The sequence below is a fragment of the Moschus berezovskii genome, chromosome 26, assembly GCF_049115385.1.
Source record: "Moschus berezovskii isolate FMDL1 chromosome 26, NW_MosBer_1.0, whole genome shotgun sequence".
Taxonomy (NCBI): domain Eukaryota; kingdom Metazoa; phylum Chordata; class Mammalia; order Artiodactyla; family Moschidae; genus Moschus; species Moschus berezovskii.
The window spans coordinates 42,085,956-42,112,088 of NC_142485.1; the positions used below are offsets into that span (position 1 = coordinate 42,085,956).

The 26,133-nt window shown below is 41.0% G+C and overlaps 1 protein-coding gene across 1 annotated transcript in view; it reads left to right on the forward strand.

Moving 5' to 3' along the window:
- The window catches only part of CSMD1 (CUB and Sushi multiple domains 1), a 1,848,896-nt gene that overhangs the window by 1,107,299 nt on the left and 715,464 nt on the right, over positions 1-26,133 (forward strand). Inside the window, exon 8 of the mRNA XM_088832674.1 lies at positions 24,361-24,438. Within this exon, the coding sequence (XP_088688800.1) occupies positions 24,361-24,438 (78 nt within the window). The remainder of the gene's footprint in view (positions 1-24,360; positions 24,439-26,133) is intronic.

Sequence of the window (26,133 nt, forward strand, 5' to 3'; positions counted from 1 at the left end):
TTGTAGTATCGACATATAAGCTATGCACATCTTCCTGTATACTTAAATTCATCTCTAGATTTCTTATAATACTTAATCCAAGGTAAATACTATGAAAAGAGTTGCCAGCACATCAAAAGTTCAAAATTTTGCCTTTTGGAACTTTCTGGAAATTCAGAAAATATATATTTCCAATCTGTGATTGCTTGAATTGAAGGATGTGGGAACTGCAGATACATAGAGCCAACCAAGCACACGCAACGAGACTTGTTAGTTTTTCTTTTACGTAAAAGCAGTGCTCTGCGAAAAAGCAGCTAGTTCATTTCTGAAGTCAAAGCGTTGTATAAGCATTTCTCCTCAAGATGAACACCATTCGTTTTTGTGCAGCAGAAAGGCTATAAAAGTACTTCCCATTTCATGAGCAGAACATTAAAAAGTCATGCACTAAAGGCTGAGGCCTCATAACAGTAGTTGTTTTCATTGCCGCATCCTTGGCCTTCTTCACTGAAGTACCACGAGGAGCAGGATGACTGGTGCCCTTGTGCCCTGCCTTGGTTCAGGCTGAGGCTCCAGCGGGCTCTGGCCCCTGCCTCTGTCTTTTTATTTATTTTTTTCTATTTGAACTATAGTTGCTTTGTTGTTGTTATTCAGTTGCTAAGTCACGTCTGACTCAGCGATCCCATGGTCTGCAGCACACCAGGCTTCCCTGTCCTTCACCATATCCCCGAGTTTGCTCAAACCCATGTCCATCGAGTCAATGATGCCATCCAATCATCTCGTCCTCTGTCACCCCCTTCTCCTCCTTCCCTCAACCTTTCCCAGCATCAGGGTCTTTTCAAATGAGTCAGCTCTTTGCATCAGGTGGCCAAAGTATTGGAGCTTCAGCTTCAGCATCAGCCCTTTCTCATGAATATTCAGGGTTGGTTTCCTTTAGGATTGACTGGTTTGATCTCCTTGATGACCAAGGGACTCTCAAGTCTTCCCCAGTGCCACAATTGTAAAGCATCAATTTTTTGGTGCTCAGCTTTCTTCAGAGTCCAACTCTCACCTCCATACATGGCTACTAGAAAAACCATATATGGACCTTTGTCAGCAAAGTGATGTCTCTGCTGTTTAGCTGTTTTACAATATGTTATTTTCTACTCTACAGCAAAGTAAATCAGCTATGTGTGTACACATATCCACTCTTTTCTGGATTTTCTTCCCATGTAGGTCAACAGAGAGCACTGAGTTGAGTTCCCTGTGCTATACGGCACGTTCTCATTAGTTATCTGTTTTATACACAGTGTGTATACGTGTCGATCCCAATCTCCCAGTTCATCCCACCCACACCCCCCCCCCACAACCTTGGTGTCTATATGTCTGTTCTCTATGTTTGAGTCTCTATTTCTGCCCCGCAAATAGATTCATCTGTACCATTTTTCTAGATTCCATATATATGGATTATTACACAGTATTTTTTTTTCTCTTTCTGACTTACTTCACTCTGAATGACAGTCTCTAGGTCCATCCATGAGTGAAACAAGCCAAGAATATCTTGGTATGAATGTGAAAGCAGTTCATACCTAATAGGACCCCCAGAAGGTCTTGGAGGCTTGACATATGCAATAATCTTTGAGAACTGCTAGGAAAACTAATCTCATCTATTTCCAATTTTGCTGTTGCATCCGTAAGCTGAGAATTCCAAAATGCAAATATTTAGCCCAGTCTTACCCCTGTTCAGGCACATGTAGCCAAATTCTTAGCTCCATGTCTAATAATGGGCATACTGAACTCAGCACACACAAAACCACATCTTACTTCCTACACAGTCTAATTCTTTCCAGACCATCATATCACAGTATGTGCAGGATGGTCTAATTAGAACACTTAACCTGAAAGGACTTCAGTTTATAATCAAGAATCCAGAAAAAGCAATTTCGGAGCAATTTACAGAATACTATGTTACAGAACGTGCATTTCATACCTGCACAGAAAAGTTCTACTGATGGGAACTTTCCCCATTATGTTCTTTTCTAAGGTGAAATTAGTAAAGTATTAATAGGGATATACTGGTAATATCAGCAACAGGTAAGGTATAAACATCAAATTTCAGAGATAACAGCAAATTCTTTTCATGAAAGAATGGTCAGATCTCTTTTAGGTCAAGGCAAACACTGTCTTATGTTTAGTCAGGATCAGAAGCTTAATCGATGTGCTGATTCCTGAGCTCTGAGGCTTTAAACTATTAAAGTCACTCTCAAGTTCATCTGAACTTTTATGAAAGATCGATGTCATTACACTTAAATGTTTTTGCCTTCAAATGTCTGACTCCCAAAGTTGCAGATACCTGCATTTTTATCTCTTACAGTAACTACTTACATTTCTGACACATCCCTGTGTGCACAACACACTAATTCTTTACCGGCTTTGTGGGGATTTGATGATGGGAGGGGAGAGGGAAACAGGAGGGTGTCATTGGTCTCTATTATATTTAGGGTTATCGGTGTTTTCTATCAGAAACTGTCAGCCGCCTAATGGACCTTCAGTCTCTGCTGTCCAGCATCTCCAATCCTTCCTCCAGCATCTCTCAGAAAATGCCCTGTTATTAATTTCTCAAAGTGCCTTCTGACCATTCAGAGAGAAAATTTTTTATATCCATGTAAAGAGTTTACATTTTTGTCCCTTTTTTTCAGCACATTAAGTTTGATTTAATATACCAGTTAATGAAATTAATGAAGCTTTCCAAAACCATTGGGGGAAAACAGCAAAATAATACTACTTACAAAATCATAATAATTGAAGTAAAAGTGGGGAAGAAGCAAATACTTTTCAATCGAAAATAGTGTTCGAATTCAGAAACAAAAAAAATTCCAAAAGTCTGTTTCTTTTTCGTTCCACATGTTGGAATACCACAAGCTGCCTCATTACCAGCAACTGATGGGAAAATGATGAATTCAGCCCCTTGTGGGCCAGTTAACTTTTTGGTGCTCACGGTATAAACCTGGTGCATCATCCAGCAGGCCTGATTATAAAAAGCTGAGCTAGAGAGGTTGTGGAATGAGCTCCCATCGGTCCTCACTACTGAAAATCTGCAACCCTAACCCACAGGTGCACACGTCACCATGCGCACACACGTCCTCCGTCCTGGGGCAGAGCTGCTGCTAACAGAGCAGGAAGTGACTGGATTCACGAGTGTCACCAGTGAAACAGCGTCTCTTTGAGAACTGCACAGAGGCTACAGAAAGAAATCGATGTGTGTTTGTGTGAGTGTGTGTGCAGCCGGTCCTGCGGTTGTTCAAAAATGCACTGTCAGAGCCTCATGCATTGTAGAGCTGCTGTGAACAGGGTCAGCGTCTGAAGGCTTTACAACTCTGCCCCCTGAAATCAGTTTCCGGAGGCTCAGTTCACAAGCCTGCCACCAGACAGCATTTGAGCTTCCCCAGGGGTCACAGATGAGAAACATGCTTCTATTCTTTGCATGAAAGAATAAAGACCAGGGCCGTGGTTATGATCAGTTATCGCCCACTGTGAAGTGCCACCCCTGCTGGAGAGTGTCAGGCAGTGAATACAATACACCTGTAAGGGACATTGAATGGTTTACTTCTGCATAAAAGCGGTGATAGCCCTGGAATGTATTGTCAACTGTTCATCTCTTCAACCAACAGGACACATGTACTATCCTGGAGCTTATATTGCTTATGCAAACATTTTACATCAGGTTAACTATAATGAGGGCTTCCCTAGAGACTCAGCAGGAAAGTATTTGCCTGCAATGCAGGAGACGTGGGTTCAATACGTGGGTCAGGAAGATCCCCTGGAGAAGGAAATGACAACCCACTCCAGTATTCTTGCCTGGAGAATCCCAATGGACAGAGGACAGAGGTTGGTGACAGTCCCTGGGGTCGCAAAGAACTGGTAATGTCTGAGCAACTATGCACACACAAGCAGCTCCTGTACAAAGTATTCTTCCAGCTCTTTGCACACCTTTGATGGACAGACATCACACATCAGGGCTTTTGCTTATTATCTCACTCACTCTTCCCAGCTGCTCTGGGGCATTGTCTTTATCAAACAGACCAGGGACCCGAGGTTTGGGAATATGATTAACCTGTCAGAATGACATCTCCAATGAGCCACAGGACGACAACTGCATCTCACATTGAACCCCCAAAGCCAAGCTGTGCATGTGTGAGCCTTTTCCTACTGAAAGATGCAAGACATGGATAAATGTTCAACTGGAACTACCCTCAGAAGGAGAAGGGGGCAGCAGACGATGAGATATTTGGATGGCGTCACCGACTGAATGGACATGAGTTTGAGCAAACTCCAGAAGATGGTGGAGGACAGGGAGGCCTGGCGTGCTGCATTCCATGGGGTCACAATGAGTGGGATATGACTGAGTGACTGAACAACAGCAGCCCCCAGTGTATGTCCTAAACTGTTTGAGCTACTATAACAAAGTTCTGTCAACTGGGTGGCTTATAAACAAGAGACATTTGTTCTTCTTATGGTTCTGGAGGCTAGACGTCCAAGGTCAAGGCCCAGCAGATCTGGAATATGGTGAGGGCCTCCAGAGTCATAGACAGCAGTTCTCTTACCATGTCCTCACCTGGCAGAGAGAGATGGAGCTCTCTGGGGTCCCTTTTATCAGGGCACTGAATCCCACTCATGAAGGCTCCACTCTCATGACCTCATCACCTCCCCAAAAGCCCCATCCCCTAACACCATCTCAGAGGGGGCCAGGTTTCAACATATGAACTTTGATGGACACACACATTCAGACCGTAGTGAAACAGGAGGGACTGAAAGGCAGTGTGAAGTGGTAGAAAGTACATACGTTGGTTTCCATCCTGGTTCCTGGCACAGAGCTCCTAAAACCCTTACACATTCCTATAAGATGGGCACTTGGAGAGTCTTTTGTTCTATTGAAGTGACTCTGGCTGGGATGGGGACCTGGAAAGGGACTGATCAGCAGAAAGACCAAGTCGTGATTAAAAACTTGGCATTTTCAGTCCCACTCCATGGTAAGATCCCCTGGAAGAGTGTATGGCAATCGACTCCATTATTCTTGCCTGAAGAATCCCACGGACAGAGGAGCCTGGTGGGCTACAGTCTGTGGGGTCACAAAGAGTCAGACAGGACTGAAGTGACTACCACCCCACACGTCCAGAGATGGGAGCAGGGCTGGAAATCGAGTTAAGGGTCCATTGTGCCAGCCTATGCATGCATGCCAAGTCTCTTCAGTCGTGTCCTGCTCTTTGCAACCCCATGGACTGTAGCCCACCAGGCTCCTCCCTCCATGGGATTCTCCAGGCAAGAATACTGGAGTGAGTTGCCATGTCCTTCTCCAACCTGAATAAGCCTCTATTAAAACTTCAGTGTTATGGGTTCAGAGAGCTCCCAGTTGGGCAAACACCCACACCTGGAGTGTTACCCCAAGTCCATGGGTACAGAGGTCCCTCCCAGACCTCACCCTGTATATCTGTTCATCTGTATGCATGGCCTTTAGTGATCTGGTGACTTGAGTAGGCATTTCTCTGAGTTCTGAGAACCACTCTAGCAAATTAACCAAACCCAAGGATAGGTGCTTTGTAGGCTCTGATCTACCGTTGTTTTTTCAGGAGCACAGAGGACAACCTGAACCTGGGACTCACATGTGATATGTGTGTGGGGGGGAGGGGGCAGTCCTACAAGACTGAACCCTTCACCAGTGTACTCAGATATGGTCTCCAGGAAGATGGTGTCAGAGCTGAGTTAAATCCTGGGACACCCATCTGCTTTCCCCGCATTGGTGACCAGAAGTGATGAGCTTCAAGTGAGGAAGGCAAGAACCCAGGGAACAGCTAGGACATTCCTTCACAGCCAGTAACATATATTTAATGCATCGTGTTTGTCCAGTTTGAGGACCCGAGTGTGTTCTGTATGAAAAATGGACGTCCAGCCTTACCTGCCAGCCCTGCCCAGAAGATCTCTTTGCCCTGTGCACACAGTGTCTTGTGCATTCCAAGTTATGCTCCTGCAAGTCTCCTTACATTTCAGAAGAAAAGGCTGGAGTTAATTCTCTCAGCATCTGCCTTGTCACAAAGCAGAGAGGGAAGATTGGAACTCTGCTCTGAATTAAGTACCGACTTTCCTTCCTTCTGCAGGATCTGCCTGGAATAAGAATGAGAAAACAATATCAGGCACCTTAAAATTCCAGCCCTTTAACTTAATCTGTGACACAGAAAGCAAGGCTGTGGCTCAAGAGTTCAGGAAATTTTAGGGGCGAGACTGGGGCCTCAGATCTCCAGGTTTCCTAGACAGCACCCCTCGGTGCTCCCATTGAACCTGGCTTTGTTTATGAAACAGTTCCCCAGCCTGAAGAGTGGACTGCTTTCTGGTAGCCAGACTGGGGAATTGGGGAACTTCGGTAGGAAATCTTTTCACACACGAGATACAGGCAAGAAGAGTGTGTTAAGGGAAAAACATACACAATCTTTATTGGGAGTGTGTTGATTATCTAAGATAATTCTACCCACAAGCCTCTGATATTTCCTGGACCTCAATAGAAGACAGTGAAGGGGAAAAGCTGTTTGGGGGACACCTCACCTCACCCCTGTGTTCCCCTTCTCCCTTTCCCCCAAGTTTTGCGTCTCGTTTCTTGATGCCCTCCACCACCACCACCCATTTTGGAGGAAAGTGCCTGAAATAAAGTGTGTAGAGTAACCCAGCAAGTGATTAGAAAGGTAAGTAAGAAATCTTTTCTCCCAATGTGCTTCAAGTTAAATCCTGATGGTTCTCATCTCTGACAAGGAGAAACACAGGGAAGCATGTTGTTTCCCTCAAGTCAATGATCTGTTGACCATGTGGGGATGATTAAGTTAACTGCTTTTCTTCCAATAAAGAATTTTACTGTAATGGCACTTTAAATTAGTAATGAAGGCAGTGACCAAGTGTTTGGGTGTGTCCACACTAATCCTTCAGACATATTATTTGTGTTTTAAAAGCTTCACATATAAAAGTGTCTTAATTTGAAAGTGCTGTTCAGTGACATTCGATGAAAAGGTTCTGATACCCCTTAACAAGAAGTATCAGCAACTTCATATCGTGAAGCACAGTAAATACCTACCTGTGACTTTGCAGATGCAAATGATCTCTTTTTAACACCAACTGAACGAGGACAATTTTCCCAACCAAAGAAGCGACAATTGGCTGATTTAAGAATAAAAATGAAATTTGAGAATCCAATTCCTAAAACTTGGTCGTCAGTTTCTCTCAAGGGTTCATGTTCTAGACATCAGAAAATCTCATAAAAACCGTAGGAATGCTGAGTAAGGCTAAGCTAATAAGGGAGCTGAGGGCAAAGTAAAGTAGTAAAGACAATGATTCCTAGGTTTTTTCCTTATGAAATAAGGTACAACAGCCCCACGCCCCCCAGTCCTCAAACCGCAGGTTCACTTTTCCAAGTGTCAGTTGTCTGAGGTCAACTTTGGTCCAAAAACAGCACATGGAAAAATTCCAGAAGTAAACAATTCAGAAGCGTTAAACATGGCCGTGGTCTGAGTCCAGTGAGGAAATCTCACAAACTCAACTCCGCCAGCACCGCAGATGAGACTGATCAGGTGTCCAGCGGGTCGACATTTGGTCCCGCAGCAAAGGCTCCTTTGTCAGAGGGGCTGTTGGGCTGCCACATGACCCTTGTTTTACTGAACGGTGACCTTCTGAAGTGCCTGATCTGATGGTGTTGGCTGGTCACGGAAGAGACACCAGTGACCCTGGAGGAGTGACACTGGCAACTGGAATGTGCCAGAGAGAAGCAGACAGCACCTCCTCTGGGGGGACCTGCTTGAAGGAGGAAAGGAAGCAATGGCCTGCGGAGCTGGCTGAGGGCTGCAATGAGAACCTCATCGCCTGTAAACTGACTGAGGAGCACGGGCTGCTCCTGCTGTCACTCCTCGGAGGGCCAGAATTCCGCCTCTGCATGGCAGGTGCTCAGTTAGGAGGGAAGGAGGTGGAGGGGGTGTTCAGGATGCTGGGACACATGTACACCCAGGGCTGATTCATGTCAGTGAACTGCAAAATAACACCACAATACTGTAAAGTAGCTTCCAATTAAAATAAATAAATTAATTTTTTTAAAAAGAGAGGGAAACAGCAGTGTTAAATTAGTAGAATAAGATGGTGTGCGAGCCAGAGAGGACTCATCACACAACCGGGTCACAGCAGCATGCTATCCTGTTCTTATTTATAATGCATCCTTATCACGGCTCTCTGACTGCACCCAATTTGGAATTTCAGTTCTGTTGCAGGTGTGTGTGTGTGTGTGTGTGTGTGTAGGAGGGAGTGTTCTGTTTCTAAGATTCCACCCACCTGCAGCTCCGGGCAGCCCACGGGGTCGTGGGACACATCCCTTCTGGATGGGTGGGAGATATATAGACCATGAGAAAATAACATGAGAATTTATCTCACAGAATACATGAATATGTGAAATAATTGTTTGAAATGCAAATACAAATGAGATAGCATTTTTAAATTATCAAATTGCTGAATATTTTCTCTTCTATGCTATATAAAATTGATAATGAAGAAGGACCTACTTACTGTATGGGAACTAGACTCGGTATTTTGTAATAACTTATAAGGATAAAGAATCAGGAAAGCTGCATATTTCTGAATCACTTTGCTGTGCACCTGAAACACACAGAACAATGTCAATCAGTTTTGTGCATTTGTGCTCAGTTGTCTCTGACTCTTTGAAACCCTCTGTACACTGCAGCTCTTTTGTCCATGGGATTTTCCAGGCAAGAATATTGGAGTGGGTTGCCATTTCCTCCTCCAGGGAATTTTCCCAAATTAGGGATTGAACCTGTGTCTCCTCCTTTAGCAGGCAGGTTCTTTCCCATCTGAGCCACCTGGGAAGCCCCTAAGTCAACTCAGTACATACCTTTTATTATTACAGGATTAACATTAATCAATGTTGAACCTTGTTTAAGGAGCTAACATACCAGTTCATTCAAAGATTTCTTAGATAACACTTTGAAGAATCAGTTGGATCATGATTTTGAAAACTTCAGTTTGATAATACGTGTTTCAGTTCAGTTCAGTCGCTCAGTTGTGTCTGACTCTTTGTGACCCTATGAATCATAGCACGCCAGGCCTCCCTGTCCATCACCAACTCCCGGAGGTCACTCAAACTCATGTTTACTAACATATAGTTACTTAAATATTGCCTTGTGTAATGCAATAACTGGCCCTAAAGAGAAAACTTAAATGTAAAGTGTGGTTAAAACAAGTGGCATTGTTTATGAAGGAAACAGCAGCTTCTGATTAAACCAATCAACTCTAGAATCAGACCAGAGGCTCCAGGACGGCTCTATCCTCGCAAGCCCTATGCTTGTGTGTGCACTAAGTAGGTTCAATTTTGCCTGACTCTTTGGGACCCAATGCACTGTAGTCAGGCTCTTCTTTCCATGGGATTCTCCAGGCAAGAATATTGGAGTGGGTTGCCTTGCCCTCCTCCAGAGAATCTTCTTGACTCAGGGATCAAACTTTTCTTTTGTCTCCTACACTGGCAGGTGGGTTCTTTGCCACTAGCACTACTTGGGAAGCCCCCACAAGCCCTATAACCTACAAATAAATTATTTAACTTCTTTGTAACTCAGTTTTCCTCTGTAATAAACAGCATAAATCTTATAAAGTTGTGGTGAAATTAAGCAGGATGTGTAAAAGCACTTAGCAGAGTGTCAAATACATAGAAATCTTCCCATGCAACTCATGGTAAAGAATCTGCCTGCAAACCCTGGGTCAGAAGATCCCCTGGAGAAGGGAATGGCTACCCACTCCTGTCAGTATTCTTGACTGGAGAATCCCATGGAAAGGGGAGCCTGGCAGGCTACAGTCCATGAAGTTGCAGTCCATGAAGTTGCAGTCCATGATTGAGTGTCACTAATGCTTTAAAAGTTATTACTCAATAAGAATATCATAATGCTAATAATATTTTATTAGATGTTTACAATATTTCTAGTGGATTCAAGGGAGTATATGAAAAGTTTAAAAATATGGTAATAAATACCAAGGCATCACAGGCAACATTCAGACTTATGAACAAGGAATGACCACTGAATTAGAGAACTGGAGATTGTGGGGTCTGGAAGTGGGGTAGGGGAGGTGACATCACAGGCAAGGAGGAGCTGGAGAACTGACCACAGGAGGAAGCAACAGGCAGGGTGGTGACTGCTCTCCTCGATAATGGCTGTGTTCAGGTTCGGAGAGAATGGGGAGAGGTCAAAGGAAGATGATTCCCAGAAGGTGTTTCCTCTCTCTGCTCCAGGACAGGAGAGAAAAGGGCCAGGCAGCTCTGGGGAGTGTGGACCAGACGGTGTTTTGTCTAGTTGTTCTCTGCTTGCATGCTTGCTTTTTTGCTCATTTGGTTTGTCTCGGTTCATAAAAATGGAAAGTGAAACAACATGTTTGTGTAATAATGGAATCGATCAAGCAGAGAAAAGAAAAATGGTTATGCAGAAGGAGGAAAAATGATGGCACTGAGGAGATGAGCCCTAGTGTGGAGGTGAAGGCTCTGGTCATAAATGGAAAATGACTTCACCATCTGTGATAACAGCCATAAGATCCTGGGATTACACAGACTTTTATCAGCATCAACATGAACTTTGCATTTATAATAATTAACAGAGAACAGGAAAGTGGATCCAGATTCAGATATTTAGTAATTAAGTTATATAACTATAGTGATACTTTGATATATGATATAGTTTTTAAAAATGTGTTTAAAATATAAAGTGATTTGAATTTTGATGATACTTCCTTAATATAAAACACAAAATCTAATGAAGAAATGTGAAACAGTTTAGGAAAGGGGTGATATAATTGGATATATTAATGAAGCAAATTAATATTTTGAAAATGTTTCTAAAATATCATGGTATAAATGCTTAAAAAAAAAAAAGTGAGCCTTACAACAAGTGGAAGAATGCAAACCACTGGGATTCCACAAAATATACTATTTTTAAATCACTTATTTTTCTCTTCTGAATAAGAAAGATTAACAAAAATCTCTGAGATAATCCAAAAATTCAGATTCTTCCCCAATAATAAAGGAAAACAAAAAATTTTCCAGTCAGCCTATAAACCAAGAATATTTTTCTGAACAATTCCTAGTTTTCCCAATTCAAGAATAAGTGAAGGCCCTGAAGAGCATATGCTCTAGAATGTGAGCTGGTGCTTCTCCATTCTTCTGTCAGAGAACAGAGCTTTCCTTTGCTTCTGAAGCAAACTCAGTCCTATTCTATTGGCTCCAGGGACACCAAACAGAAGGACTATTCTTGAGAACTGACACAGGAGGGTTCATAAGGAAAGTCCTTGACTTAATAAGCAAAGTAAAAATGTATGCTGCAGTTCCTAAAGATCTCTGATTGAAGTTTAAACAAAGAAGGCTTCTTTGAAAGGCCCAAATAAGAAATGCCAAGCTAAGGGGGATGGAACTGGCCTGGGAGCTCTGTGAGTTATCAGCTCTCCTCTTGCTGGCAGTGATAGTTGAAGTCTGAGGACCCCAGTCCTGGAGCTTGGACCCCCACAAGCCTGCAGAAACTCCATGAAGTTGGAAGGACCCAAGATTGGTGGGGTCTCGGGAGATCAAGCCCTGAGCTTTTGGAGTGGGAACACTGACTCCAAGACCCTAGTCTACTACAGAACTAACCCTATGGAGTATCAAATAGTAAGAACGCACACAAAGGAAACCACTTGAACTCAAAACCTGGCATCACCCAACCACCAGTAGCACCCTGTGCAGGACACCTCATCCAAACAGCCAACAAAACAAAAATACAAACCCAGTCATCAACAGACAGGATTACCACCTTGCTCATCCTTGCCCATCAGAGGAAAAACAAACAAACAAACAAAAACTCAGCATAAATCTCACCCTATAGGAAGCTTACACAAACCACTGGACCAACCTTAGGAGAGCAGAAACCAAAAGGAAGATATAATTCAAACTTGAAGCCTGGGAAAAGAAGACCTCAAACACAATAAGTTAAAAAAACAATAATGAAAAGGCAGAGAAATACTGTACATATGAAGGAACAAACTAGAAACACAGAAGTTCAAATAAATGAAGAGGAAATAGATAAAATACCTGAAAAATCATTCAGAATAATGATAGTAAATATTATCGAAAACCTTGAAAACAAAATGTGGAAAATGCAAGAATCAATTAACAAAGACCCAGAAGAATTAAAGAATAAGCATACAGAGACAAAGAAAATGATTACTGAAATTTAAAGTACTCTAGAAAGAATCAATAGCAGAATATCTGAAGCAAAAGAACAAATCAGAGAGCTGGAAGATAAAATGGTGGAAATAACTTCTCAAGAGCAGAATAAAGTAAAAGAATGGCAAGAACTGAGGACAGTATCAGAGACCTCTGGGACAATATCAAACACACCAACATTCAAATTATAGGGATCCCAGAAGAAGAAGAGAAAAATAAAGGGTATGAAAAAATTTTTGAAGAGATTATAGTTGAAAATTTCCCCAACATGGAAAAGGAAATAGTCAGTCAAGTCCAAGAGGCACAAAGAGTCCCATACAGGATAAACCCAAGGAGAAACATGCCAAGACATGTACTAATCAAACTGACAAAGACTAAACACAAACAAAGAATATTAAAAGCAGCAAGGGAAAGGCAACAAGTAACATACATGGGAAACCCCACATGCTTAACGACTGATCTTTCAACAGAAACTCTGCAGGCCATAGGGAATGGCAGGATATATTTAGAGTATTGAAAGGGAAAAATCTACAACCAAGATTACTGTTCCTGGCAAGGGTCTCATTCAAAATTGATGGAGAAATAAAAAGCTTTTCAGACAAGCAAAAATTAAGAGAATTCAGTACAAGCAAATCAACTTTACAATAAATGTTAAAGGGACTTATATGGTCAAGAAATACAAGAGAAGAAAAAGATCTACAAAATCAATCCCAAACAATTAAGAAAATGGCAATAGGAACGTATATATCAATAATTACTTTAAATGTAAATGGATTAAGTGCTCCAACCCAAAGACACAGACTGGCTGAATGGATACAAAAACAAGACCCACATATATGCTGTCTACAGGAAACCCACTTCAGACCTAAAGACACAAATAGACTGAAAATGAGAGGATGGAAAAATAAATTCCTTGCAAATGGGAAGCATAAGAAAACTGGAGTATCAACCCTCATGTCAGACAAAATAGACTTTAAATAAAGAAGATTGCAATAGATAAGGAAGGACACTACATAATGATCAAGGAATCAATCCACGAGGAAGACATAACAATTGCAAATATCTATACATCCAACATAGGAACACCTCAATACATAAGACAAACACTAACAGACATAAAAGGAGAAATTGACAGTAACACAATAATAGTAGAACTTTAACACCCCAACTCACACTAATGGACAGATCTTCAAAACAGAAAATTAATAAGGAAATGCAAATCTTAAATGATATATAAGATGAGATGGATCTCATTGATACCTTCAGGACATTCCATCCAAATGTCGAGGAATACACCTTCTCAAGTGTACATGGAACATTCTCCAAGATAGACCACATCTTGGGTCACAAATCAAACCTCAGTAAATTTAAGAAAATTGAAATTATATCAAGCATCTTCTGTGACCACAATGCTATGAGACTAGATATCAATTAAAGAAATAAAGCAGTAAGAAACACAAACACATGGAGATTAAACCACACATTTCTAAATAACCAACAGGTTACTGAAGAAATGAAAAGGGAAATAAAAATTTTCTAGAAACAAATGACATGAAAACATGACAACTCAAAACATATAGGATGCAGCAAAAGCAATTCTAAGAGTTCTTATAGCAATACAATCCTACCTCTAGAAACAAGAAAAACATTGAATATACAACCTAACTTTACACCTGAAACAGTGGAAAAATAAGAAGAAAAACAACAACAACAACAAAAAAAAAACCAAAATTAGTAGAAGGAAATAAATCATAAAGATCCAAGCAGAAATAAATGAAAAAGAAATGAAAGAAACAATAGTAACAAATACTAAAACTAAAAGCTGGTTCTTACAAAATTGACAAGCCTTTAGCCAGAATCATCAAGAAAAAAAGAAGAATCAAATCAACAAAATTAGAAATTAAAGAGGAGCGGTTACAGCAGGCAATGCAGAAATACAAAGGATTATAAGAGATTTTATGAACAACTATATGGCAATAAAATGGATAACCTGGACAGATTCTTAGAAAAGTCCCATCTTTCAAGACTGAACCAGGAAGAAATAGAAATTATAAAAAACCCAAATACAAGCACTGAAATTGAAGCTGTGATCAGAAAGAAACTGAAAGAAAGTGAAGTCTCTCGGTTGTGTCTGACTCTTTGTGACCCCATGGACTGTAGCCCTTCATGTTCCTCCATCCATGGGAGTTTCCAGGCAAGAATACTGGGATGGGTTGCCATTGCCTTCTCCAGAGGATCTTCCCAACCCAGGGATCGAACCCAGGTATCCCACATTGTAGGCAGATGCTTTACTGTCTGAGCCACCAGGGAAGCCTGACCAAAAATCTCCCAAAAACAAAAGCCCAGGACCAGAAGGCTTCACAAGAAAATTCTATCAAACATTTAGAGAAGAGACAATGCCTATCCTTCTAAAACTCTTTCAAAAAATTGCAGAGGAAGGAACACTTCCAAACTCATTCTACGAGGCCACCATCATCCTGATACCGAAACCAAAGACAACACGAAAAAGGAAAGCTACAGGCGAATATCACTGATGAACATAGATGCAAAAATCCTCAACAAAATTTTAGCACACAGAATTTAGCAACACATCAAAAAGCTCTTACACCATGATCAAGTTGTGTTTATTCCAGGGATGCAAGGATTCTTCAGTATATGCAAATCAATCAATGTCATACACCATACTAACAAATTGAAAGATAAAAACAATATGATAATCTCCATAGGTGCAGAAAAAACCTTTGAAAAAAATCAGCATCTATTTACGATTAAAACTCTTCAAAAATGGGCATAGAAGGAACCTACTTCAACATAGTAAAGGCCACATATGATAAGCCTCCAGTAAACATTATTCTCAATGGTGAAAAACTGAAAGCATTCCACACTAGATCAAGAACAAGACAAGGATGTCCACTTTCACCACTATTATTCAACATAGTTCTGGAAGTCCTAGCTACAGCAGTCAGAGAAGAAAAAGCAATAAAAGGAATGCAGATCAGAAAAGAAGAAGTAAACTCTCACTGTTTGCAGATGACATGACACTGTACATAGAAAACCCTAAAGATAGCATCATAAAATTGCTACAGCTAATCAGTGAATTTAGCAAAGTTTCAGGATACAAAATCAATACACAGGAATCACTTGCATTTCTATATACTAACAGTGAAAAATCAGAAAGAGAAATTAAAGAATTAATCCCATTCACCACTGCAACAAAAAAATTAAATATCTAGGAGTAAACTTGCCTAAGGAGACAAAAAACCTGTACACAGAAAATTATAAGACATTAATGAAAGAAATCAAAGATGACATAAACAGATGGAGAGATGTTCCATGTTCCTGGGTAGGAAGAATCAATATTGTGAAAATGACTATACTACCAAATGCAATCTACAGATTCATTGTGATCCCTATCAAATTACCAACGGCATTTTTCACAGAACTAGAACCAAAAATTTCACAATTCATATGGAAACACAAAAGACCCTGAATAGCCAGAACAGTCTTGAGAAAGAAGAATGGAGCTGGAAGAATCAACCTTCCTGACTTCAGATTATACTACAAAACTACAGTCATGAAGACAGTATGGTTCTGGCACAAAAGCAGAAATATAGACAATGGAACAAGAGAGAAAGCCCAGAAATAAATCCACGCACCTATGGGAAACTTATTTTTGACAAAGGAGGCAAGAATATACAACGTGTCAAAGGCAGCCTCTTCAATAAATGGTGCTGGGAAAACTGGACAGCTACATGTAAAAGAAATAAATTAGAACATTTCCTAATACCATACACAAAGATAAACTCAAAATGGATTATAGACATAAAACTAAGAGGAGAAACTATAAAAATCTTTAAGGAAAACATAGGCAGAACACTCAATGGCATAAATCAAAGCAAGATCCTATATGACCCACCTCCTAGGATAATGGAAATAAAAACAAAAGTAAACAAGTGTGGCCTGATTAAACTTAAAATCTGTGGCACAGCAAAGCAAGCGATAAGCAAGGTGAAAGGACGACCCTCAGAATGGGAAAAAAATAATAGCAAATGAAACAACTGACAAAGGATTAATTTCCAAAACATACAAGCAGCTCACATGACTCAATGCCAAAAAACAAACTACCTAATCTAAAAGTGGGAGAAAGACCTAAACAGACTTTTCTCCAAGGAAGACATACAGATGGCTAACAAACACATGAAAATATGTTCAACATTGCTCATTATTCAGGTCACTTCAGTTCAGTTGCTCAGTTGTGTCTGACTCTTTGCGACCCCATGAATCAAAGCACGTCAGGCCTCCCTGTCCATCACCAACTCCCAGAGTTCAATCAAACTCACCTCCATCTAGTCGGTGATGCCATCCAGCCATCTCATTCTCTGTCGTCCCCTTCTCCTGACCCCAATTCCTCCCAGCGTCAGAGTCTTTTCCAGTGAGTCAACTCTTCACATCAGGTGGCCAAAGTATTGCAGTTTCAGCTTTAGCATCAGTCCTTCCAATGAACACCCAGGACCGATCTCCTTTAGAATGGACTGGTTGGATCTCCTTGCAGTCCAAGGGACTCTGAAGAGTCTTCTCCAACACCACAGTTCAAAAGCACCAATTCTTCGGTGATCAGCTTTCTTCACAGTCCAACTCTCACATCCATACATGACCACTGGAAAAACCATAACCTTGACTAGATGGACCTTTGCTGGCAAAGTAATGTCTCTGTTTTTTAATATGCTATCTAGGTTGGTTATAACTTTCCTTCTAATGAGTAAAGTCTTTTAATTTCATGGCTACAATCAACATCCACAGTGATTTTGGAGCCCCCCAAAATAAAGTCTGACACTGTTTTCACTGTTTCTCCATCTATTTCCCATGAAGTGATGGGACCAGATGCCATGATCTTAGTTTTCTGAATGTTGAGCTTTAAGCCAACTTTTTCACTCTCTTCTTTCACTTTCATCAAGAGGCTTTTTAGTTACTCTTCACTTTCGGCCATAGGGTGGTGTCATCTGCATATCTGAGGTTATTGATATTTCTCCCAGCAATCTTGATTCCAGCTTGTGCGTCTTCCAGCCCAGCATTCCTCATGATGTACTCTGCATATACGTTAAATAATCAGGATGACAATATACAGCCTTGATGTGCTCCTTTTCCTATTTAGAACCAGTCTGTTGTTCCATGTCCAGTTCTAACTGTTGCTTCCTGACCTGCATACAGGTTTCTCAAGAGGCAGGTCAGGTGGTCTGGTATTCCCATCTCTTTCAGAATTTTCCACAGTTTATTGTGATCCACACAGTCAAAGGCTTTGGCATAGTCAATAAAGCAGAAATAGATATTTTTCTGGAACTCTCTTGCTTTTTCCATGATCCAGCAGATGTTGGCAATTTGATCTCTGGTTCCTCTGCCTTTTCTAAAACCTGCTTGAATATTTGGAAGTTTACGGTTCACATGTTGCTGAAGTCTGGCTTGGAAATTTTGAGCATGACTTTACTAGCATGTGAGATGAGTGCAATTGTGTGGTAGTTTGAGCATTCTTTGGCATTGACTTTCTTTGGGATTGGAATGAAAACTGACCTTATCCAGTCCTGTGGCCACTGCTGAGTTTTCCAAATTTGCTGGCATATTGAGTTCAGCACTTTCACAGCATCATCTTTCAGATTTTGAAATAGCTCAACTGAAATTCCATCACCTCCATGATCTTTGTTCGTAGGGATGCTTTCTAAGGCCCACTTGACTTCACATTCCAAAATGTCTAGCTCTAGGTGAGTACACCATCGTGTACTCATTATTAGAGAAATGCAAATCAAAACCACAATGAGATACCACCTCAGACCAGTCACTATGGCCATCATCAAAAAGTCTACAGACAAATGCTGGAGAGGGTGTGGAGAAAAGGGAATGCTCTTGCACTGTTGCTTGGAATGTAATTGATACAGCCACTATGGAAGATGGTATGGAAATTCCTTAAAAAACTAGGAATAAAACCATCATATGTCCCAGCAATCCCACTCCTAGGCATATACCCTGAGGAAACCAAAGTAGAAAAAGACACATGTATCCCAGTGTTCATTGCAACACTATTTACAATAGGTAGAACATTGAAATGAGTTTGAGTGAACCCACAGGAACCCCGGGAGTTGGTGATGGACAGGGAGGCCTGGCATGCTGTGATTCCTGGGGTTACAAAGAGTCGGACACGCCTGAGCGACTGAACTGAACTGAACTGAGAACATGGATGCAACCTAGATGTCCATAGACAGATAAATGGATAAAGAAGTTGTGGTACATATACACAATGGAAGATTTCTCAGCCATAAGAAGGAACACATTTGGGTCAGTTCTGATGAGGTGGATGAACCTGGAACCTATTATACCGAGTGAAGTGAGTCATAAAGAAAAAATATATTCTAATGCATATATACGGAATCTAGAAAAATGGTTCTGAAGAATTTATTTACAGGGCACCAGTGGAGAAACAGACCTAGAGAACAGACTCATGGACGTAAGGAGAGGGGAGGAGAGGGTGAGATGTATGGAGACAGTAACATGGAGACCTACATTACCATGTGTGAAATAGACAGCCAACGGGAACTTGCTGTATGGCTCAGGAAACTCAAACAGGGGCTCTGTATCAACCTAGAGGGGTGGAATGGGGAGGGAGGTTCAAAAGGGAGGGGTTATATGTATACCTATGGCTGATTCATGTTGAGGTTTGACAGAAAACAATCAAACAAAAAATAATAACCCCCATAAAAAGAAGTTAACATAAATAAGGGAGTTTGAAATGTCATAGCTAGTAATATGATAATATAAAAAGACAATGTAAATATAAAAAATTAATAGCTTATGGCCTATAATTGCTTACTTATCAAATGTAATAGAAAGCTTTGATTAAATAATTATAAGGCAAATGTTAGATAACAAGAACATTTCTAACTATAAGAAAGCTCATAGATTAATTTATGTATTTTATATACATAAATATTTTAGACTCTTATTTTATATAATAAATGTGTAAAATATTTAAGTATGCAATAATAATATACGTAAACATTTACATATATAATTATATAGTATATATGTATATATATAAATATAACATAAATTATATAATATGTAACATAAATGTGAAAGTGTGTGTGTGTGGTGAGCTCTTGCAATACAAAGCCTCTCCAAGGATTTCACTATCATTGTTATCAATAACAGTGAATATTCTTTTGATAAGCCACTTAGATGGGATTTTCAGCCTGAAGAAATTTTAATAAAATTGCAATAACACTCTGAGTTAATAACATGACCAATAAACAGGGCTTATACTTTTTTTAATTTACTTATTTTAATTGGAGACTAATTACTTTACATTATTGTATTGGTTTTGCTGTACATTGACATGAATCTACCCTGGGTGTACATGTGTTTCCCATCTTGAACCTCCCCCCACCTCCCTCCCTATCCCATCCCTCTGATTCATCCCAGTACAGGATAACCCCGTATACGAGACAGCAAAAAAGGGCTTATATTTTTAATTCCAAACTCTGGTTTCTTTAGATTTGTCAGCAGTTGATATATATATGTGAAACAGTTTCCTCCGTAGTTTGAGAGGTTTCTCAATGACTTCTGCCTCTGCGTTTAGTAACTTAGGATTTTTATGGCTCAGGAAGAGTGTTTTATCACTCTTTCCAACTTTGAGAACCAGTTGTCTAGGCACTCATGGGAAAGAGCAGGGCGATGGAGGAATTGGTTCTGGGTCACTGGTTTCTCTGAGGAGGCAACTGTCTGCATGAGCTACCCTCTCCCTCACCTGTCTCCCCAGCCCTGAGGGGTAGGGAGGGAGGAGGACTCTGGTTCGACAACGGGAGGGGCCTCAGGGGTGATGAGGGAGAGACCCTTTGAAGAGGGTCTCTTCCGTTTCTTTACCACATTGCCAAGAACCAGGACTGTCCAGTAACAGGATGTATTAAAACCATCCAGAAATCAGAGGAGGGTAGCAAGTACAGCAGCCTCCATCATACTGGAAAAACAAACAAACTTTCCTGGTGAATTCCCTAGCTTCACTCAGCTACATAGTCACTTGCAAAATTACAAAATTTATTAGACTCTCCCTAAAGTCTTATATGGGCTTCCATGGTGGCTCAGAGGTTAAAGTGTCTGCCTCCAATGCGGGAGACCCGGGTTCGATCCCTGGGTCGGGAAGATCCCCTGGAGAAGGAAACAGTAACCCACTCCAGTATTCTTGCCTGGAGAATCCCATGGACGGAGAAGCCTGGTAGGCTACAGTCCACGGGGTCGCAAAGAGTCGGACACGACTGAGTGACTGAACGGAACGGAGAGTCTTATATATTCAGATACTTTTATTGCACCCTGAAGGCTACTCTTTTTTTTTTTTTTTCCTGAGAGCATCAAGTCCTGTTTGTTTTATCTGTTTATTTTGGGTGACATTTGCTTTGAGTTTTCTGCTCTTTATTATCTTGCATCGATTGCTGTCTTCGTTATTTATTGTGCATTTGTCTTCTCTCTCCTGAGTAACTTCAAAATAGAGTTGTTTCAGCGCAGAAGTTGGGTGTCATGGGAGAGACATCAAGGCTTGCTGGCTCAGAGACCATGCCTCCTCAGTGGGGACAGTGGGTTCCTGCATGGGCTGCATGTGGGTTCATCCAGATGGCTTCAGTGATGCCAGGGCCCTTGGAAACAGTTCTGGAACTGCACGCCATCCCATGGGGATGGAATACCCCATCCCAGGGACCATGGGGTGGTCCCTGATATGATCTGTCCCTGAGGGTCCCCTGAGGGGGCTGGCAGCAAGCAACCGCCACTGGCCACTGCTTCCATGTGGAGCCATCAGTGGGGGGCACCCCATGTCCGCCAGGAGTACTGTCCACTCAGGAGTCCCACAGTTTAGCCATGGCACTGGTCAGAATGATCAGTTAGAATCACACAGGACTAACTTCCTCAGTGAGCTCTTCAAGGTATGTAAAGTCCCTTCACCATTCTGATTTCCCTTGTGAAATACATAGCAGAAGAACTCATGTGCAAAGATTTGACAACGCACATAAACAACATTTACATGTTTTGTCAGGCCACATGACTAGATGAATGGGACCAGGATTCAAAATCCAAGGCCAGACCCTGTTGCATTATGTGAAGAAGGGAATATTCCACTCATCACTCCTGGGTTCAGCTAAACAGGCAGAGTCATGGAAACAAAGAGATCATGCAAATAAGAATATGTTTTAAAAATCAAGGATACTTTAAGTATCTTTGACATTAATTTCCCATTTAAATGCTTTCTTCTCTGTAATCATCTTCTGTGTTTTTTCACTCTTTTAACCTTCTTGAAGCTTTCAATGGTTAAGTCGAAGATCTCTCTTGATAAATGTCGCACTGCACTTGAAAATATGTGGGATCTTTTCAAATATCCTTTGATAATGATTTCTAGCATCAGTTCAGTTCAGTCACTCAGCCATGTCCAACTCTTTGCAACCCCATGGACTGCAGCACGCCAGGCCTCCCTGTCCACACCAACTCTTGGAGCTTGCTCCAACTCATGTCCATTGAGTTGGTGATGCCATCCAACCATCTCATCCTCTGTCATCCCCTTCTCCTCCTGCCATCAATGTTTCCTGGCATCAGGGTCTTTTCAAATGAGTCAGTTGTTCGCATCAGGTGGCCAAAGTATTAGAGCTTCAGCTTCAGCATCAGTCCTTCCAATGAACACCCAGGACTGGTCTCCTTTAGGATGGACTGGTTGGACCTCCTTGTTGTCCAAGGGACTATCCAAAGTCTTCTCCAACACCCACAGTTCAAAACCATCAGCTCTTCAGTGCTCAGCTTTCTCACATCCATGCATGACTACTGGAAAAACCATAGTTTTGACTAGACGGACTTTGTGTTGGCAAAGTAATGTCTTTGCTTTTTAACATGCTGTCTAGGTTGATCATAACTTTTATTCCAAGGAGCAAGCATGTTTTACTTACATGGCTTCAGTCAGCATCTGTAGTTATTTTGGAGCCCCCAAAAGTGGTCTGTCATTGTTTCCACTGTTTCCCCATCTATTTGCCATGAAGTGACGGGACCAGATGCGGTGATCTTAGTTTTCTGAATGTCGAGTTTTAAGCCAACTTTTTCACTCTCCTCTTTCACTTTCATCAAGAGGCTCTTTAGTTCTTTGCTTTCTGCCATAAGGGTGGTGTCATCTGCATATTTGAGGTTATTGATATTTCTCCGTTCGATCTTGATTCCAGCTTGTGCTTCATCCAGCCCAGCGTTTCTCGTGATGTACTGATTTCTAACATAATTCCACAGTGATAAGAGAACAGAGTGCCTGATTTCAACACCTTTAGACCGTGAAATTTTTAGACCTAGTTTTATGTGTCTAGATATGTTCCAATATCTCCTGGTTTATAGTATATGGGAGCTTGAATAGAATTTGTACCCTGATGTTGTGTGGACATTGTATAAATCTTAATCATGTTGAATTGGTTCATAATGCTTTTCAGGTCTACTGTATCCTTCTACTTCTCTCTGTTTTCATACTGTTAATTTTTGAGAGTTTGAGATAGAAACTCCAACTAAAAGTCTTAATTTGTCTACTGAAAAAAAATAATTGTAGTATATAGCAGAACTATCTGTAATCTTGTTCTGTATTTTTCAAGTCTCCTGCAAATGTATTATTATGCTTTCATAATTAAAAAAAATAAAAATTATAAAAAATATTTTGAAAAATAATCCAGTGGGCTTTCAGGTAGAAATAATACCAGCTTGGGCTTCCCTGATAGCTCAGTTTGTAAATAATCTGCCTTCAATGCAGGAGACCCGCTTTCAATCCCTGGGTTGGGAAGATCCCCTGGAGAAAGGAAAGGCTACTCACTCCAGTATTCTGGCCTGGAGAATTCCATGAACTGTATAGTCCATGGGGTTGCAAAGAGTCAGACACGACTGAGCAACTTTCACTTTCAATACCAGCTTGCCATTATGCTTGTGTAATGATTATGAATTGGCTCCAAAGCAAAGAGCATAACCCAGAACAAAGGCAGTCAGGCAGGAAGGATTCTCTCCTGCTCAGGAAAGTGTCAGTTTTGTGTTCTATTCAGATATTCAGCTGATTAGATGAGGTCCAGCCACCTGGAGAGGGGCAAGCTGCTCTACTCAGTCTATGGATTGAATACTTACTCTCTTCCCAAAACCACCTTCACAGAAACATCCAGGAAAACATTTGACAAGATATCTGGGCACTCTGTGCCCCAGTCAAGTTGACATATAAACTAACCATCACACCCCTTTTACAGATAAATTGACAGGCTCTGAGTTAACTTACACAGGCAACATAGATACCAGTTTGTGAGCAAAGATTTGAACCCAGAGCTTCATGGGACTCTAGGTCCATGTATGTAAATCATATGTAAGCATGTAAATCATAAATATTTGCTATGTTTTTAATTTAATAAAATATAAGTTTGATGTTTAAAGAAAATTGTTTCATATTAAAATTTCATTTTCTAGTTTCATCCCACAAATGTCTTCCCACTTTTTCCCCCGAGAAATGAGCAGAGAAGTAGAATTTCTTAAAATATTTGATGTAGGGCTTAGAAAAATCAAGAAACATTTACAGTTAAGAACTATAATTTTAGAAATTAATACCATATATGTATTTTATATTGCCTATAGGTTATGAGAGTCTAAAATTACTGATGTCCTCTTATTTAGCATTTTATTCCAAGCACTCAGAACAGGATTTCCTCATACTAGCTCCCCACCAATGAATATTTGTTAAATTTTGAGTGATTAAATGACTAGATGAATAAACAAATATCTTTTATCTGTCCTCAAAATTTTTCATGAATGTAACAGGATTAGAAAGTGGTGGGAAGCAGGTTTGGATGTAGACGATAATCTCACCACATATTATTTTTGCTTCTAACACTGTGATTATAAGATACGGTCTTGCTGGCAGATAGCCTTGCATTAATTATTCACAAGCTCTTGTACTTGGTTTAGTTTGCATCATTCACCCCTTAGAACATGTCTCATATTCCAGGGGTTGGTAAGAAAGCAGTTATGACTAAAGATGCTGTGAAGATAAAATGCAGTTTCACGATATTGCTCTGAGTCTTAGCTAATAACTTTTTTTCTTTTGTTTCTTCCAGTGAAAAAGGCGATTGAATTGAAGTCAAGAGGAGTCAAGGTGATGCCCAGCAAGGATAGCAGCCATAAGAACTCTGTCTGTAAGTCACCCTCTCTCTGTATGAGGATGGATGTGTCCATTAGAGGGGAGTGCTTCTGGAGAAGTGCTTCTCTAAACTGCCTTCCCCACTGCATCTCGTTCTGCTCTCCTACCATCAAAAGTATTATCTGGGAGAGAGAGTCTGGACTAACTTCACTCTATTTGGAGAGAGTGTGTATTCATTTTAATTCTAAATGTATCTCTGCCTGCCTGTGCCCTCTGCCCTCATGGCCTCTGTCTGAGACTGGACCTTCCAGAGCTCTCTATTAAGTAGCTGTCCCACCCTCAGGTGTTTTGATCCCAGTTCTAGTATACACTCAAGCATATACTCCCTTTTTGATGATTATGGGCGGTATTATTCAAACTAAACTGGGCTTAATGAAGGAAGAAAACGACCATAGGACAAGAAGAAAGCAAGTGATTTTTTCAAAATAAAGGTTTAGTATTTTGCTGTTGTTAGTTTTTAGTTCAGAATGTTTCCTAAAATGGGGGATGTGGTGTTTATAATTATTTTGCAGTTGATTTTTTTTTATGGATAAAAACCTTGCAGAAGTTTCCCATAGAAACATAGGACTATGTACTGAGTGAACCCTTCCATCAAATCGACATGAGGTCCGAGGCCAGAACAGGCAAACATCAAGTGCATCTCTTAGTGCCACGTTCAAGCAGGAGCTTTTCTGTGAAAAGAAAATAAGTATGTCTGGGTCCTTATCTGAATACAAATTGACAAATGAGTCATAACTCACTGGTATTAGAAAGCATTCCGTCCTTTCTCCCAACAGTATTACACCACGTTTTTTCTTAGACTTGAAAATTAATCATTAGAGGAAATGAAGAACTGAGGAAACTTCAAGCCTTCTAAGATCAGCTTTGTAATAAATGGTAATATGTTATTCCCACGGAAGGTGTGTCTGAGGAAACTAAATTAAGTGCTACAGAGAAAAAAGGACACAGACTTTGAAGCTGGAGAGACAAGAATTCAATAGCTGTGAGAGTGTTGATTGTATTCAAATCCAAGTTGCATCATTTATAAAAGTAAAATGGTAATGATTCCTGTTGAGTAGATGAAGGCAATGGCAAGCCACTCCAGTACTCTTGCCTGGAAAGTCCCATGGATGGAGGAGCCTGGTAGGCTGCAGTCCATGGGGTCGCTAGGAGTCGGACATGACTGAGTGACTTCACTTTCACTTTCATACATTGGAGAAGGAAATGGCAACCTACTCCAGTGTTCTTGCCTGGAGAATCCCAGGGACGGGGGATCCTGGTGGGCTGCTGTCTATGGCGTCACACAGAGTCGGACATGACTGAAGTGACTTAGCAGCAGCAGCAGCAGCAGCAGATGAAGCATGGTGTTTATAACTGCCTGTTCCAGTAGAGGGCAGGGAGTAGGCATTCTGCAACCACACCCATTAGGAATTTGCTGTACATAAAGAGAAGAAGGAATGATTGCACATAGTAGGTCAGCCAAGAATTCAAACAACGTGGATCTTACTTGCCAGAGGAGAGGTAGGGTCCAGAGCATTGACCTTGTTTTCTAAGATCTTAGGAAATAGTTTGACTCCTCACAGGAGGTGAGCCCGGGACACGGAGCCCCTAAAGCCCCATCTAGGACACAACCTTTTCCTAGGAAGCAGTGACCCCCTTCCCATTGTGATGGGGTGGGAAGGGGCGCACGAAGGTCATGCATGTATTTTAT